The sequence below is a fragment of the Pleurodeles waltl genome, chromosome 6, assembly GCF_031143425.1.
Source record: "Pleurodeles waltl isolate 20211129_DDA chromosome 6, aPleWal1.hap1.20221129, whole genome shotgun sequence".
Taxonomy (NCBI): domain Eukaryota; kingdom Metazoa; phylum Chordata; class Amphibia; order Caudata; family Salamandridae; genus Pleurodeles; species Pleurodeles waltl.
Window position 1 is genome coordinate 489389109 of NC_090445.1, and position 19097 is coordinate 489408205.

The following is a 19097-nucleotide window of genomic DNA, read 5'->3' on the forward strand; positions in this document are numbered from 1 at the left end:
GACGTTATGTTTTTAATCTATTTCCTTTCTTGTCTCATCTTCACCATACTGCTACTATCAAACTAACTCATTAAATCTTATTTTGAATGCCAGATTGTTAGTACCTGTATATCAACATCTGTAAACATAGTGGATTCTGGGAAAAGCCTTTGGCAGCTCACAGTTCTAGTAAGCAGTTACTAAGCATTATTGTCTCTGTTGAACACCATCACAAGAAAGTATTGCACGGTGCTTCGTGTCCCTGCTTCAGACTTTCTGGGATTTCGGAATGAAGAGCAAGCAACAGTAGTCAGGATAGTGGTGGTTTCAACGCTGCCTCCCTACAACCACTCTTCTACACGCCTCACGTGGGAAACGCTTGGTTGAAGTCTTTTCAATTTTTCACACCACCTTAGCCACTCATTGACTCAGAGCTCCCACAGGGCAGTGGCTGTTTCTGTGCTTCCTCAATTGAGGGGCACTTTGCTGCTTATTCCTATTTCGACTATCTTAAATCTCCAGACATCAACTGCCCTGATTAGAGCCTCTTTTGTCCTCTATTGCTGATTCAGTCTTTACCTTGAACCTTGAGAATTGCTTTGTTTTCCCCCAGATCAGCACTGCTTGCTGTATACCTTAGCCTTTATTAATAAGGTTGATACTCCTGAAAGGTTCGTTGTTTAGTTTAATAAATTCAGCAGCAGCAAAATACCTGAACTGCCTCAGTTCAACCACTGCCCAGAATTAAACAGAACCCATGCCCGCATATCTTCCCTACATACGTAGCGGGACAGCCCAACTTGCAGATCACCCATAACGTTAATGTCTTTAATAAATCAGCACTTTCCAACAGTCTAGCTTGGAAAGCCAACTGCATTAGAAGTCTAGCGTTTGCAATTGTATTGTATTGTAATCGTATTTATATAGCGCTTACTACCCCTGAAGAGGCGTCAAAGCGCTTTTCGGTGAGTAGCACGCTACTCTGGAACCCAACAAGAATTAGTGATGGATTAGTTTTGGGAAATAATGAGTACAGTTTTAGTATTATTATGAGTTAATTTGAGCTGCGGATATGAGAGTTTGTTAGTTAGATTGACTGGAGTAATGGAGGGGTGGAGGAGAAAAGAAATCCAGAAGTGTTAATTGGGAGTATATCCTTAATTTACTCAACCCAGTGGTTTGGGATGAGTAAAGGCGGATGGAGGAGGGAAGAGTATGTGGAAGGGTTAGGGAGAGCAGGGTGAGATAAATGTGGGAGAATTTAGTAAGGTTGTGTGGGAGGTCACGGTAGTAGAGTGAGGTTTAGTGAGTTAGATGTGGAAGTGGAGGGAAGAGCTTAGGCAGAGTTATTTAGGAGATGAAAGTAGTAGAAAGGATTTGGGATGAGTCAGAGTGAGAATGGAGGACAGTTTGATAGAGACATGACATCTGATGATGGGTAGATAAGTGTGATATGATGAGAGCAGGAATTCATAGATATCTAGTATAACAACCCACCCAGGAGCCATGCAATGACCCACGAACATGCCAAGCACAGAAACAACATATATATATATATATATATATATATATATATATATATATATACACACACACACACATACATATATATATATATGTATATATATATATACACACATATATATATATATACATATATATATATATATATATATATATATATTGTAAGGAAATGCCTCCTTGGCATGGTTACCCCCTGACTTTTTGCCTTTGCTGATGCTAAGTTTTGATTTGAAAGTGTGCTGAGGCCTGCTAACCAGGCCCCAGCACCAGTGTTCTTTCCCTAACCTGTACTTTTGTTTCCACAATTGGCACACCCTGGCATCCAGGTAAGTCCCTTGTAACTGGTACCCCTGGTACCAAGGGCCCTGATGCCAGGGAAGGTCTCTAAGGGCTGCACCATGTCTTATGCCACCCTGGGGACCCCTCACTCAGCACAGACACACTGCTTGCCAGCTTGTGTGTGCTAGTGAGGACAAAACGACTAAGTCGACATGGCACTCCCCTCAGGGTGCCATGCCAACCTCACACTGCCCATGCAGTATAGATAAGTCACCCCTCTAACAGGCCTTACAGCCCTAAGGCAGGGTGCACTATACCATAGGTAAGGGCACAAGTGCATGAGCACTGTTCCCCTACAGTGTCTAAGCAAAACCTTAGACATTGTAAGTGCAGGGTAGCCATAAGAGTATATGGTCTGGGAGTCTGTCATGCACGAACTCCACAGCACCATAATGGCTACACTGAAAACTGTGAAGTTTGGTATCAAACTTCTCAGCACAATAAATGCACACTGATGACAGTGTACATTTTATTGTAACATACACCCCAGAGGGCACCTTAGAGGTGCCCCCTGAAACCTTAACCGACTATCCATGTAGGCTGACTGGTTCTAGCAGCCTGCCACACACCAGACATGTGGCTGGCCACATGGGGAGAGTGCCTTTGTCACTCTGTGGCTAGTAACAAAGCCTGTATTGGGTGGAGGTGTTTCCCACCTCCCCCTGCAGGAACTGTAACACCTGGCGGTGAGCCTCAAAGGCTCACCCCCTTTGTTACAGCACCACAGGGCACTCCAGCTAGTGGAGTTGCCCGCCCCCTCCGGCCACGGCCCCACTTTTGGCGGCAAGGCCGGGGGAGATAATGAGAAAAACAAGGAGGAGTCACTGGCCAGTCAGGATAGCCCCTAAGGTGTCCTGAGCTGAGGTGACTCTAACTTTTAGAAATCCTCCATCTTGCAGATGGAGGATTCCCCCAGTAGGATTAGGGATGTGCCCCCTGCCACGTGCCATACAGCTAACATTTTTAGTTGTGGTAATGACGGCTGGACTCAGCAGCTTTAACTTCAGAGGAAACCATGTCTGCAATTAGGGGGTTTTCATTGCCCCCACCGGTAACCAAGGCTTCAAGATAGGTCCTGGTAATGATTAAATACCAGAGATGTGTTTACCAGTATTTACTTATTCCAGTTGCTCGTCTACCAAATTATTGCACTGAGCCGCACTGCATGCAACATGTTGGTACTTTTGAACTTTGACACATTGGATACAATTGGAGAATTTGGTAGAATTATCGGTCAACAGCCAAGCCTGGATCTGAACCTAGGTCCGCAGATTCAAAGTCCACAGCTTTGCAAATAGACCATATCTCCTGACAGTTCTGGGCTGTAGCTGTTACATATGAAGCAACAACAATTTGAAAGGGTGGTATCACACTCAGCTTTTAATCTTTACTTCACTAAACCATCTTGGGGAGTTTGAATTGTTTTCATTTAATACAGTACAATATAGTGTAATATGATTGGTGACCCTGAAGCTAGTATTTATGTGACAGGATAGATCAGTAGGTGCTGTCCCTTGAGTGATACATTATTTGCCTGCACATAAAGACTGCTAGAATTGGAAGTCTCACATTAATTTTGTTCACCTGGCTGAAGCCTACAGGCATCGTTGGGCACTGCAACAAGCAGGTAGTAGAGGCCATTAAGGAGATTAAGGTTTGGGACAGGGGAGCAATGGGCAGTATTTCTTTTTTATAAATGCAGCAACCCTACCTACGACTAGGGACAAGTTAGCGGATGTGCATAGTCTTAATGTAGGCTCTTTTTCTCAAAACCTTTACTTGGGACACTGTTGCTTTGGCACATTTGAAGCCACTGTTGTGGGAGTGAACAGAGTAGATGACTTTGTCATTTACCACAGACTACAAGAAATGTGGTCCTCGAAGTCCACAGCATGAGCCTTTTTTATAACATTGTTCGACAAAACAAATGTGGGCCACGTAGTATGCAGTACCGATATGAAGACTTGCTTTCAGGCATGTAATGTCCAAGAGCATTCTAGCTCCCTCACCGGCTTCACAAGGTCACCTATCTCTTGGTTATGCAAATTCTGTCCTTGTTCCTTTGTCTTTTTTGATAAGAAAATTCTGCCTGCCTTTAAATCTGATTACATTCTTACTGATCTCCACTTGAGATGAGAGTGGGTGTGCGCTGCCATTTGGTGTCTTGGTATCAGCAAACCAACTGAAAAGTCACTTAGATGTCTTATAGATGCAGAAGATTTGCCTTATGTTGACATGCTGTGCAAGTTCATGACAATTTTAACTGGCTAAAATATTCTACATATTTGTCTGCAGATGCTCTTGGATGAATTCCTGTGGAAAGAAAAGCTACTTGCTATTACTTTATACGCCCATAATATTAATATAATGCAAATACCTAATGCCCGACACCTCCATGTAGATAATATATTAATAAGGCACACAAATATGAATACTTGAAAACATTTTAGTAGCAAATTCCAAATTGCAAAATGAAAAAAGACAACAGTCCCACTTAACAATAAGCATTACATGAAAAGGCCAATGAACATCTGTAGTGATTTATCCTCTGACGCTACTTTCTCAGGTCTGTAATTAGCAATTCGATTGGTACATCTGTACCTTGTACGTGTCCTTGATTTCTGCTTGTTCTGAAATATATCACTTCTTGGTGCAACGACACAGTATCCTGGCACTAGACACTTTCAAAATAAAGTTATAGAAGACCAACAGCCTAGTCTTGGTTCTGCTGTGCACAGAAGGTGGCATTGCAGAATTACGCTTTATCTTTTTACAGGTAGGGGAATCAACACATTTGAAAGGCTCCTGCGAAATGCAACAGGGCATAGCACACTGAGGTATTTAATAGGAAACATACACTGTAATGCAAAATAAATGAAATTGTCAAAAAAAACGAAAATTGAGAGGATTATCAAATTAGCCTGTTGAGTATTTACAAAAACAAAAGAAAACACTAATGGTGTGATTTAGTTATTTGCGGACGAGTTACTTTGTCACAACGGTGACAGATATCTTGTCTGCCAAAATCTAAATCCCATTATATCCATGGGATTTAGATTTCAGCGGACAGGATCTCCGCCACCGTTGTGATGGAGTTACCCGTAAGCCAATATCTAAATCAGGCCCTAAATCGTTTTACTATTCACGAATGTTGTTCAGTTACTTAAAGCTGTAACACCAGGATGGCATCTCCTTAAAAATTGGGGTCTGTCTACCAGATGTGTGAACTGGAGAACTAAAACAGGGATGTTGGTGTCCTGTAACTGTGATTTTCCAAGGATTACAAAATTTGGTTAAGTGCTTACGATAGCTCTTCTACCCAAAGAGAGAGAAACTAGTAAAGGTCAAATGGAGAGAAATGTAAAATATATTTGCGGTATCCATTGTTCTACAGAGGTAGGACGATAATGGAAATTGTCTAACAACTATTTCCAGCAATGTTGTGCTACAGTGCTACAGATGTATGTAGATTTATGGTCAAGGCTAACACCTCTAATTTTTAAAGCATGGATGTAATTTACAAAGCTACAGCTGTCAGGACTGCTAATCTACTGTTCACACTTAAATCAGCAAAACAATTCTGTTTAGAGAATGCAAGCTTCAGGTTTTCATTCCAAGAGTTTAGATACTCCCTCAAGTAGTGGTGCAACTCCTCTGGAACGCTAAAGGAGTAAACCTGGAACTGCATGCTATTACTTATCTTTAGACATGATACATCCGTGCTGAATACCCGAAGAGGCGTGAGGGCTAAGCAATTTTCAAACCCTTTCACTGTATCAAACCAGTAGGAAGCAGGATATCCCAAAAGAAGGCCAAATATAGTGCATAAATTCCACTCTTGGCAGTTTATCGCCCCCACAGACACAGAGCCAGGTTTACCATTTTTAAATAGAGTGAGATGACTCAACAGTTCAAAAATGTGTCCCTTGATCTCTTCAGAATGGCATGGTTCACAGACCGTCGGACTTGTCTGGCCTGTGGAAACATCAACAAAGGCAACACCATTTCTGTGCAGAGCAGATTCCAGATTCAACACCGCATTCTCCACATTCACCACAATAAAGTTATCTGCTATGTCAAGCAGATGTACATGGTGCTTGATCCAACCCATGAGCTGAAGTTCTTGAAGAAAGTTGCAGAGTGGCACAATCCCAGCAGTGTTGTAATCATACAGGAAGGCAGGTTTCAACCCACAATCTACAGCTAGAATTTCAGCGGCAAGATTCAAGGAAGTGGATGGAGGGAATATCTTCTTCTTCCCTGTCCCAAGATGACGCTGTGCTGCCGCAATCAACAGTGGAGAAAATGCTTCAGACATTATTTGATGGTTCAAGCAAACATTGTAAAAGTGCCTGTTCCAGTAAAGTAATGTAAAACACTATCTTGAGGCCTTATTGAGATCAGCTGCTCCCATGCTCCTGCGATCACTGCTCTCAAAGTTGTGAATCAATTACACATTTAATTCTGCTTTTGTTATGCATCTAGTCACTGAAAGAAAAGACAACCATGCATTATTACATGTTACATAATTCACTTAGATAAATTGAACCAAATGTGTAAAGAAAAGATTCACCTGATAAAGTGGTAGATAACTATTAACAGGGTTTAGAATTAAGAGTGATAAAAGTACTATTACTGTTACAGAATACTCAGACAAGTACATGTCATATTGGAATGCTTTTCCATCTTCTAGTTCAAAAACAATTATAAGTGTTTCTGTCACGAAGGATAACGGTACTGGAATCTGGATAATGTTATCCAGCAGTTAAATCATGAAAAGTGGGCTACAGAATATGAGAGAATCTGGATAACAAATCTGGGGCTAATTCTAAAACGGTCAGTTTAAAAAGTCTGAAATTTGCCCCTACTGTACTATGCCTACATTTGTAGAACATCTCTATTTTGAAATTCTCAATGAATCTCAGGAGTACTTGTGCGTACAATGTATATATGCAGAATGTGTGTAAGCTTTCAGTTCTTCAGAGGAAATGTAACACACGTGGACATTTGCACGTTATAAGTTTTTGTTTCTCCACAAAGAAAATATCTTACCCTTGCAAATACCATTTTCTTATACCTCCTCTGAATTTTTCTGTTAATTATTCACCATTCGTACTGTGAAAGCAAACTGACATGTCATTTTGAATATGTTACCAGGGTTGGAAATAGTTGGTGAGTACCCACTAGCTTAATAATCTGTGGGCATTGAAAAACTTTTACAGGTCGACTAAGACAGGAATGGCCAATACCTAATAGACTCCTACTACTACGGTTACAACTGTAAACATTCCACCATAATACCAAAAATGCAGTACTTGTCAACGTCTGTATTGAAAAGTCTTGCATTTCTCATTAACCAGAATCAGGAATTCTGGGAGCCTTATACTTAACCTGATATTGTTAAACATTTCAAACGTGTATACACTTTTCTTCCCTTTTTAGGTCGAGCGGAGCGTTCAACGTGTTGTATACTTTTAGAATATTTATAATATGGGTTCAAGCGAATTCAAGCATTCTCATTTGTTGGTTCCAGTGTCTTTCAAAAACCCTTGTTAGCTAGTGGTCACTTCTGCCTCTTTGTCCTGCCTTTTGCCCTTTGGGAGCAGCACCAAGTACTATATAATTACGCCATGTCCTGTTTATCTCTTCTGCAGGGGACTTTTTTTCTTTAGAATTTGCCTGTTGGTCTTGCACTGTGGGCGCCTGTTCAGTCCCTCCTCCCCATCAGCTCCTTCTGCAAACAAAACTAACAGCAGAGAGAGTTTTTTCCAGTCCCCCTCCTTTATCCTAGCCCCCACGTTTGGCTTGTAATGGAGAGCTTTAATTTCCTTGTTGCCTTCAGCCGTAAAAGACCAGCTGCTGTGCTCCGATCGGAGCTGCTTCAAGGGAGTGCCCTGCTGATTAGTGACTGAAAGTGTGATGTTTGTATGAGTATGATCCCACAAGCCTGAATTTAAATACAGTGAAAATGCAACTTGCTTTTTATTTATAGAAACTAAATACACTGTAAAAAAGTATAAACTGGGACAAAAACGTACAGAAAACACTGCGAGGGCAGCTGTGGGACCCACAAAGCTATAACAGGCATTGCCTCTTTAAGGGGTCCCTTGAAACCGCCCTCACTCTCTTTTTGCTTTCCACACGCAGCTCCGACCCTCCAAAGCCTTGCCCCTGCCTCACATGATGAGTATTTGGTTTGAGGTGACCGGTCTGCCACCCTCCTACACACATCCTGTAGTTTAGTTTCAGATGGACTAAAGGTTCTTATGCTGGTGCAGGGCCTCGAGAGATTTTGCTGCAATATTCTGTCCATGCGCTCATTTTTTTGGTTTTCAATCTCAGGATCATGGCGCTGGGTTTTGCATTGCGTGATCGCTCTCGTCATTTTCATTTAAATTTATGTGGCAAGAAAAGTCCGGTTAGGAGTTTCCAACACTAGTCTGTTGTATGCCCCGCCCCTGTCTTTTCTTAAAATCTCAGTCTGCCGCTGTTGAAATATATTTTATTTTACCTTAATGCTTTTGTAGCTCACCACGCGGCATTTAGAGTCGTGTATTATCTGATACCTAATCACATGTTCTAGTTCTCCATTTCCATGACATCGACTACCTTTGCGGCTGACCTGCCAGAAGCTGCCCCCTCCCCGGCTGCAGTAACCACGTACAAAGGTGTTTCCTTTGCGGAAGTTTCCTTTTGTTCATTTTATTAAGTACAGACAGGTAAAAACACAATTCTGGCATTTACTGATTTGTATGTTGACAATGGACAAATGGGATATAAAACCAGCGAATGAACTGCATGTTTTCATCGTTCAAGGACGTTCATGTGTATTATTTAAAATGTAATGATGAAATATGTTTCCATGCAATATTATAAATTGGGATTGCTTTTCATACGTTAAACAAATGTGTTCTTCTGAAACCTGTTTAGTGGAATGAGTGGCAGATAAAAGCTTGGCTCTTTGGTACAATACATATAACTCATTAATAAGAAAGAAATGACTTTGTTTAAGCAATCCCCGTTATAAACCCTGGCTGCAAGGAAAAGAAGTTGTTTGGTGAATACTTAAAATAGATCTCGGACTATTGGCCGTGGCTGTTCTGTTTGCTTTAGGGTTTGATCTGTCACTGTGGCTTCTACGCTTGTCTAACTTCCTTCTAGTTATTCAGAGGCGGTTAATGGGAAGCAGAGGGTGGACGTGCTAACTATCTTCTGTTTAAGGCTGACAAGGGTTAAAATGATTTGATCAACCAGTAGAAAAGGATTTGAAGTGTTGACATAGATTAATGTTTCAGATTTCTCTAAAGGGGCCTTATGTTAAACGTATATATTCTAGCCGGTTGGCTATGACAGCGCAAGGCCTTTAAAGGAGGGAGCTTGATTGATGATATCCTGGTTTTATACGTTCAACTTTTAGATTTTTTTTAAAAACTACCTCAACCTTTACCCAAGTACTTTCCAGTATCAGATCGAACTGTTTAGCATTCCCCAACTCTCAAACGACCTGTTGCAAACTTGGAGCAGCCTTTAAATAGGGCTAGGTTTGAGGGCGTTGTGCAGTTCATAGTGCAAAGGAGTCGAGTTGGTTGCCTTTCAAAAATCTTTTGACATTAGTAAATGCTTCATGTATCTCACGCTTTTTTAAACTGCTTTGTGTACTGACACTGTTACATGGATAATTGCATGTTTGCTTATATGTTTGACTGCGAGCAAACTTCTTTTTCCTTTGGTCTCCTTCGCGCTCATGGTGGCCGTGGCACTTTGAATTGACTTGAGTTTGTCAACTGTTCTACTTAACATTTTCAATTTATGTGGCAAGAAAAGTACAGTTAGGAACTAAAAACTCTAATAGCTCTATATCGAGCAAACGCGAGACCCATTGCATTGCACATGCTTGGTTTTACTGGAACCACTGTCAGTAGTGCAGCATGACCTCAAAATGTTAATTTACAGCGCTCTTCCAAATAATGAAGGCTTTTCATTATTGAACCATAAATAGGAGTTCAAAGAGCATTAACATTTGGGGACACATATTACCTCAACTGCAAACAGTTCCCTTCTCTGTAAACTGGCACCCAAAGGGTTTGTGCTGCACGGGGTTGGGCCTACTTGTCCCAAGGACAAAATAAACATAAAAACTTGTTTCCCTTGACCCCAAACAATATGTTCTGGGCGTCGGGCTATAGGAATTCCACATCCCTGATCTATCTATAGGTTGGCTTTACTGTGAGTGATCGCATTTTGCTCTTCCACAAGGAGCATATTGGTGCACAAAGTAGTTTTGTTCAGTGCCAGGAACTACTGGGGCAATCAGTGGCATAACACAACTGGAGGGACCCCCCGCAAAGAACATCAAAGGGGCCCCACCCTCCCTCCAGACTCACTCAGGACAAGTGCTGGCTGAGAGGGCCCTCTGGAGAGGTCCCCCCACACTGCAGGGGTTGTGGGGCCTTTGTTACGCCACTGGTGGCAACGTGTGCTTTTTGAGACCGAAAAGCTTTTTGCCAGTGTTTGTTACAATGGAGAGGGCCTGGCAGCTCCCACAATAAAGTGTTACAAAAACCATGTAAAAAACAAGACACGCATTGACAAAACCAAAACACTCACAACAAATATTGGATCGGTTGGCTTTACAGTGTTTATTTTCATGTTTCCCATAATCTTGTTGAAATGGTTACACTGATTTAGAATATTGGAAACACTAGCATGCATCAACACATTTTACTAAATGACGCTTCAAAGTAATAGCACCTAAAATGTCATAGTAGTTCAAACAAAATCCTACTTTCTTTTTTTTCAGTTTCCTTCTCTGTAAACTGGCAGCCAAAGGGTTTGTGCTGCAGGGGGTTGGGCCTACTTGTCCCACAGACAAAATAAATATATAAAGTTGTTGCCCTTGACCCCAAACAATATGCAAACAATGTAGGCCTCTAGTCTGAGAGCTAATTCTGCGAGCCTACATAGCAAGCCACAGTCGGTCATAAGCATCAGGGATGTGCATGCTACATTAAATCTGGGCTTCTCTCAGAGGGACTGGTTGCCTGTACACAAGGGGAGGCCATTGGAATATTTACTACATGATAAACATGAGCAGGTCCCTCCAGCTTCCCATGCACTTACTGCTAAGCACTCTACAGTGCTTGTAGTATATCGCCTATTGCTTCTGCCTTGCTGTTTTGCTTTTTCACTGCTTGCTACCCTGTTCAGGTCCCCACCACCTCCCTTTCGCACCTCCTGCTCTTTTGCTTCTGGCCCCACCGTGTCCCACCGTTTTCCCTGCTGTACATCCCCTCTTACTCCAGGACCTACTTAATGGTGTTCGCTGAGTGACCCCATGGAGCAGGTCCCTCCTGCTCCCCCTGCACTTACTGCTAAGTGCTCTATAGCGCTTGCAGTACAGCACCTACTGCTCCTGCTTTGCTGTTTTGCTGCTTTTTCCCTGCTTACTGCCCTGTTCATGCCCCGCCACCTCCCCTTCGCACTTTCCGCTCTTTTGCTGCATGCCCTACCGCGTCCCGCTGTTTTTCCCACCCTACACCCCCTCCCAGCACCCCTCCAACTCTAGGACCTACTTAATGGTGGTCGCATGCAGGAAGTGTGCTGCTGGCGTACCAAAGGCAAGCCCGTCTGCACCCATCCACGCCTGGACCATGCCCAGTGCAGTCCTCTCACCATCCGCTGCTACTCTGCTGACGAGGTCCTGGTCCTCAACACCGGGCTCCAAGATTCCCACTGCTGCACGTCCTCCACGCACACTGCCAAAAGACCCTTTGTCTGCCACCACTGCGCTTCTCCTGCCTCGCAGAACCACCAACACACACAGGACCCAACACTCCCAGAAGACAACCACCAACCCAGAACCGCTAAACTGCATCTTGCTCAAAGCCCACTCCCTCAGCAACCATTCTAGAGAAATCTGGAGCACTATCAACACCCTCATCCCAGACATCGCCTTCATCACCGAAGCTTGGCTCAACCCTGCCTCCAATCCCGACATCGCAACCAGCACCCTCGATGGATGACGGATACAAGATGATACACCGGGACCGCCCCGAAAAGCACAGTGGAGGAATCGCCATAATATTCAAGGAAACCATCCTATGCTCCGCCACGAACAACAACCCAACACCTGTCATGGAGCTCCTTAACTTCCTGCTACACACCAACACCAACACAACCTTAAGAGGTACCCTCGCATACGGGACCAGCAGGACCCCACCCAGCTTTCTGTGATGCCATAAGCAATACCATCACCCCCATCGTCATCTACTCCCTCCACTACATGCTGCGCAGCAACCTCAACTTCCATATCAAGGACCACAAGGACGCCAACTCCACATCCCTACTGGAGAACCTTAACAACATCGGACTCACCCAACTAGTCTCCAAACACACCCCACAGAGCGGGACACACGCTCAACACCATCTTCTCTTCCAGCGACAGAACCAAATTCACCCACAGCACAGAACTCTCCTGGACCGACCACACAATCATCCACATCACCATCTCCAAGACCCAGCACACTATCACTAAGCACTGAAGCGCCACCCACTGCAACTGGGGAAAAGTAACCAAGAGCCAATGGACGCAGGCTTTCAGCACCACACCACCTGACACATCAACCAACCTCAACCAGGCTGACCACAGTTTCTCTGCCGGGATCAGCAAATGTGCCGACAAAGTCGCCCCTCTGGAACTGGCAAAAGCCAACGTCAAGACAAGCCAGCGGGTACACCCCAGAGCTCAGAACCACCAAGGGTAACTGTCTTTTACTCGAGAAGCGATGGCACATCTCTAAGGACCCCGCTGACAGCCGCGCACAAAACATCACTCAACGCCTACCACTGGCGCATCAAGAAGGCCAAAAGAATAGCCATCATGGACCGCATCAACACCGCAACCAACCACACCAAGGAACTCTTCAAGATCATCAAGGAATTCTCCAACCCGACTGCCACAGAGAACACAGTACAGCCCCCCAACAACTCTGCAACTCAGTATCCGACTACTTCCACAGCAAGACTGCCCACATTTACTTTAACCATCAACTCACTTCCCTCAGCCTTGACAACCTCTTCCAACCAGCGAACCCCAACCCAGTCATAGCCACCTGGTTCCTACTCAACATCCTGACCACCACTAACATCATGTCCTTCATCCACTGTAGGGCACTAACTGACTCCTGCCCCCAAATCTCTTTAACCTTGGATCCAACATAATCAGCACTGAACTCACCAACCTCCTCAACACTTCCATCTCCACAGCATCCTTACCAGGCGGATGGAAGCAACATTTGTGGGTTGTGGCATGCAAAAGGGGCATGGCGGCGTGGGGGGGGATTAAATTAAAAATAATAAAAAACAAAACCACTTCCTCCACCGCCGCAACAGGCTCCCAACCTGCCCTGCACAAATCCTGATGCTGCTCTCACCAACTATGTTGCTTGGTTGGAGAAAGCCCACTGCGCATGTGTGTTTGGCCGGTCCGAGACGGCCGGCCAAACACACATGAGCTTTGAGGGGGAGTGCTCTGCACTCCCCCTCACTGCTCGTCACTCCCAAGGCTCGCTGCTTTTCCCAAAAAACAATAATAATAAACACAGTTTATTATTGTTTTTTGGGACAAGGTTTGCGCTGCTGGTGGGGAGAACGATGCTCCTCCGCCCTAATGGAGGAGCCGCCCCTGGAAAGCACGCAGATATCAGACCCCTTCATAAAGAAGTCAGCAGCCAACCAAAGTGCCCTCAAGAACTACTGGCCAATCTCCCTGCTTCCATACACAGCCAAAGTACTCGAGAAGGCCATCAACCAACAGCTTGCCGACTACCTAGAATAGAACCACCTAATCAACGTATTCCGGGCTAACAATAGCACCGAAACAGACGACGTCAGAGCCGTCCTCGACCAAGGAGAAATAGTGGCTCCAATTCTCCTCAATCTATCTGCACCATTTGACACCGTCGCCCACCACATCCTCAGCGACAGACTCCACAACATCTGCTTTCAGCAACATTGCCTCAAGTGGATCACCTCATTCCTCTAAGGATGCACCCACAGCATCTGCCTTCCTCTGTTCACCTCCGCTCCCAAGGTCATATGCGGTGTGCCCAAAGTATCCCCGCTCAGCTCGGTTCAACATCTACATGACCCCCTTGCGGATATCGTCAGTTCCCACTGTCTCAATATCATTTTCTATGCCAACAACACTTAGCTCATCCTCTCACTCACCAAAGACCCCTCTAACAACAAAACCAACTTCCGCAACGCCATGACTGATGTAGTCGATTGGATGAGAGACAGCTGCCTCAAACTGAACTCAAACTAAACTGAGGTACACATCTTTGGGAAAAAACAACTCCACCTGTGACCACAGCTGGTGGCCGGAAGAACTCAAACCCACTCCCACACGGACTGACTACGCATGCAACCTTGACATAATCCTGGACAGCCAAAGTTGCCTCCTCCTATTTCCACACCCTACGCATGGTCCGCAAGATCTTTAGATGGATCCCAGTAAACAGCAAAAAAAGATTGTTGCATAACCCTTATACACTGGTATCTCCTCCCAGCTCCTCAAAAGTCTCCAGACAATACAGAACGCAGCAGCCAGACTCATCCGGAACCTCCCCAAGCAGACCCATTTCACTCCTCACCTCAGGATACGTCACTGGGTACCTGTCCAGAAATGCGCCTGCTAAACCCCCGGCAAACTTGGACCATCCTACATCAACCACCGGCTAAACTTCCATCTTCTCTCGAGACACCTGCACTCCACTTCACTCGTCCTAGCACAAGTACCATGCATCCATTGCACCCGCAGTGGGATGCGCATTCTCCTACATTGCCGTCAAAGCCTGTAATGACCTCCACCTCCGAACGGCACCCTCCCTGGCAGACTTCAGAAAGCAACTAAAGACCTGCCTTTTCAATGCAGACTTAGCAACCTCAGTGCTCAGATACCCCTAGGGGTGATAGTGTTGCGCTTTACAAAAGACTGATTCAACAATGCCTTGCCATTCACCTATCCATGACTGGATTGTGGAAACCAGCACTGTACTAAAACTAGGGTGCTTGAGCATTGCGAGCACTACAATGGACACCAGAAGGTAGTGGCCCTATGACAGGGCCATTGATTAACTGGACAGAACTGTGACAGGAGTCTCTCATAGTAAAAGAATCACAGAGCCAGAGAGCTGGGCCGGTCTGGAGACTACACCAAACAACTCACCTACTACTCAATTCAGTACTGAAGGCCAGCGCTGTGCTTTTGATTGTCTGGTCTAATGGTGACTAACGCCTGCCAACCTTACCTTCTCTGAGTCAACCCCAGAGACACACACGCAGTTGGCAACACCACCACACACTCACTTACCCCTTTACGCCAGTTTGTTCAATGGAGGGTATGCCGGACTCTTAAAGAAGATGGGGATGTGTGTGTGGATAACGGTGAAGGGATGCTTAATCTTTTGTTACTTTGGCCATCCACATAACCTTTGATGGGTTAAAATCTCACCGTTCTCCAAGCTTGGCTTACAATTGCACCCACAGCCTCTGTCTGTTCTTCCTATTTGCCTACACCAGAGAGTGTACAGGCTTCCCAGTCCCATGCCTGAGTAGCTCATCCAGTGTAGGGATTTTAATTTAATCTGGTTTTATAATGTGTTAGACAAGGCTGCAAATCCCAGAAAGCAATGAAGAAAACCTAGCCTAGATGCTTATCCAGCTTACTGGCAGACACTCATAGATGGAGCTGGATAACTTAAAGCTTTGATACCAAGTTACCCATCTTATTCATCTAAGATGCCCATGCAAGCAGTAAAGAGGCCTTGCTGCCTGAAGGACATTGGCATCCAATGCAGGTTACCATGCTACCATGTTTCCTCTCTTCCATCCAGCAATAATTGCTTTCTTTCCTCATTCTACTTCCCTTGCTGCTTTGTTCTCTTTTCGCTCTTCACAGTGAGCTGTCTCTAAGAGCATGAAAAACTAGTAGCTAGTGTGTTCTTAACATCTATTACTATTGCTAACTATCATTGTTACAGACCTATGAAAGATGCAAGGCAGAGCAGGGACCCAACCATTCAACCTTTCTTTCAGGTTAGACATTGACTCCTGTTTTGCTTCGAGTGCATTAGTCTGCTGTGCTGATCTATCCTAGTGGCAATAATATACCCACTGCATAGACATAAAGCTGAGATAGGCAAATAATCATTTTAGTGTGCAACTTCTCAGTTTCAGATATTAGTTCAATAAATTTGAAAGAGAGTGCATTTGTGATTTGTGCAGGTGAGCCTGAGAGAAATAGTGGAATGGATTTATCCCTGAGTATACGTAATGGAGTGCTCGAGGCGTAGTAAGGGATTATTATTCAGTTTTGGCTGGTACCCTTTGTCTGCGTGCCACATGACAAATAGTTCTCTTTACCAAGGTCTCGTATATCTCAATGAGGATGGCACACTGCATGCATACTGTGAGTTTTTGGTCTCACACTGCACAGTGACACAATGTAAACACTAAATGCTGTGCACCCTGGCACACAAGCTCAAAGAGGGCCTTAAAGGGTCAGGCAGAGAACTTGGTCATGTGACACTGACCTGCTGTCCCCAGGTGCCACGGGTCCTTCACCCTACCACCTCCAAAACTTCCAACACCAGCTTGGCCGCTGACACTTCCTCTTCCACTCACAGGGGGGAGGATGCTGAGGAGCAGCCAAAGCCGCCAGGTTGGACATCCACAACAAGCCCAATCCCCATAAAGGGAAGCCCAAAACAAACTGTGTACCTTACCAAAAGAAGCCCAGTGCAAGATTGGCAGTCCACATTCAAAATTGCAAAAAATCTAAACGAGCCGATTCAAAGCACCACAGCAGCCGTGAGCATGAGCAGTGTACGAAGGAGACACACAAAAAGGAAAAAAGTTTGCTCGCAGTCAAACATATTGGCAAATATCCATGTAACAGGGTCGGGCCCCAAGTTGGTAACAAAAACACCCCAAAGAGGGACATATGTAAAGCATTTACCAATTATAAAAAATGATTTTTGAAAGGCAAGCCCACAAACGAGTGTATGTGATGGGCATGAGGTGGGTGCAGTATTGTGTTTATTTCTAGAACAATATTGTAAGTAGTGTTTTGTTATAGTATTTCAATGTATTTTATGTTTTAGGAGTATTTGTATTATTTATGATCTATGTGGTATCTCCCAGCTTCACCTGTCGCATTTGGTATCCTCCTCAGCTGGAGCATTCCGTGCTGGACAGTTGATGGTGCTGGAGGTTTGAGTGAAGACTGGAGTTCCTGTTTTATTATTTAAGAAAGGTAACTAAAATAAATTGGATTTCAACTTCATCTGCGTGGACCTACTCTCATCTTCAAGACTGATACTACATTTTGGCGACGAGCTCGCGAACTCCATCCTACAACAGGAACTCAAGTCTATTTTGGTCCTGGTATTGTTAGATTCTTACCTACTAATAATTTTCCTTTTGTACAATACTTCCTCTGTGTTCTTCTTTCATCTGTGCCTTCGTATACCTTTACATCTCTCTTAATTTTACTCTTATTGTGTTTATTTCTGTTTCAATTTCTTTTTCTTTTCCCTTTTCATTTTCTTTATCACATTTGTGTATCATTCATTTACTGTAGCTACATTAATTTTATTTTTTCCACTTGTTATTCCTCCGTTCTCCGTTTATTACTTAACATCGTTTTTCCTATTGTTGAAATTCAAACGTTTTATGTAACGCGCTTCATTTTGTTGCTCTGCCGCGAGTACGGTCGCTTAGCAACAAAAGACGCGTTTTGTTTGTTTAACTCTGCGCACGTGTTCGTGCCGCCAGAGTAAACACTTAGGTCCTCGTACGTTGTTTGGCTCTGGTTGCTTAGCGACGTATTTGTCACTACGTAGCAACGTAGGACGCTTACATTCCCCGGGCTTCATTTCTATAAATTTCTGGTGCGCGTGTGTCAGCGTGCACATTACCATTTCTTTCAGATGTGATCTATTCAAATGCTTCTGAATTCAAACATAGAAATGATAATCAGCTAATTGAGCAATTTTAAGTGCCACATACGTTACATTTGTATCCTCATTTTCAATTTTTTTTTTTTTCAAACACAAATCCTCACAATAATCCTCTATAGTCATACTAAAACCGGATTTCTGTTTTTATTGGAATTTGCAATATTTGATTTTATTGTACTTCGACATTATTAAGAGATTGTTAACCAGATTGCAGTACAATATTGTACTGCTTAAAAATTAGAATAATAGAATATTATTCTATTATTTGTTAGTATTTTCAGCTTCTTTGTAAATCTTTGGCACTTTATTTTTTTTTATTTTTTCTCATTGTCGCTTACTGGTTCGTCTCTTTTCTTTTTTTTTTTTGTTATTTTAGTTCTCACTTACAATCTGTTCTCTGTATATGATATTCTTATCATTTTTCTTCTTTCATTATGCAAAATATCTCTCCTCCTCCTTTCTTCCTATCTTCTCCGGGTGAACCAACAATTCCTTGGCCAAAATGGAAAAATGTTTTCTTAACATATTTAAAGGTTTGCGGTACAAACTCATCAATCGAAAGGAAAACGTCACTTCTCCAACACTGTTTAGGTGCGGAAGGGCAGGAAATATTGGACACATTACCTGCTGTGTCAAATTTGGATGGAGCAGTTGGTGATACTCCCTTGAATGACTTTGATGAAACCCTTCTTCGTCTTGACACACATTTCTTACCCAAAGCCTCTATTCTTCTACAAAGGCTTTATTTTGGAAAAAGCAAACAGATGGATGAAGAATCAATCGAAGATTATATAACAAAACTTCGCAAATTAGCTTCTCTGTGCAACTTTGGTGCTAATATAGAGGAACGCTTACGAGACCAATTTATGTTAGAATGCAAATCTGATAAAATCAGGGAAGCTCTGTGGTCGAGAAGTGATCCGTCTCTCGATGAGGTAATGAAAGTTGAAAAAAAAATTGAGCATTCTCAATCCTGTATTGAAACGTTGAAGAATTCAAAAGTTTCTTCTTCTTTAAACAAAATAGATTCCAAACCTAAAAGCTCTGTCAATATAAGGAATAAAACTCAAACATTTGGTTTTAGATGTGGTTCACCTTCACATTTAGCGAACTTTAAAGACTGTCCAGCTATCCAAGTTGTCTGCAATAAATGCAACAAAAAAGGTCATTTCGCTAAATGTTGCAAGTCTGTTAACAAGAGCAATTCAAAAATTAATGAAGTTACTGATGACA

At 43.5% G+C, this 19097-nt stretch overlaps 1 protein-coding gene across 3 annotated transcripts in view; it reads right to left on the reverse strand.

Moving 5' to 3' along the window:
- Positions 1-4270: 4270 nt before the first annotated feature.
- C6H1orf74 (chromosome 6 C1orf74 homolog) overlaps positions 4271-19097 on the reverse strand; it is a 34996-nt gene continuing 20169 nt past the window's right edge. For all 3 annotated transcript variants that reach the window (XM_069238636.1, XM_069238637.1, XM_069238635.1), the window contains exon 2: positions 4271-6330. In XM_069238636.1, coding sequence (XP_069094737.1) covers positions 5360-6160 — 801 coding nt within the window. In that variant the 5' untranslated portion in view covers positions 6161-6330 and the 3' untranslated portion in view covers positions 4271-5359. The remainder of the gene's footprint in view (positions 6331-19097) is intronic.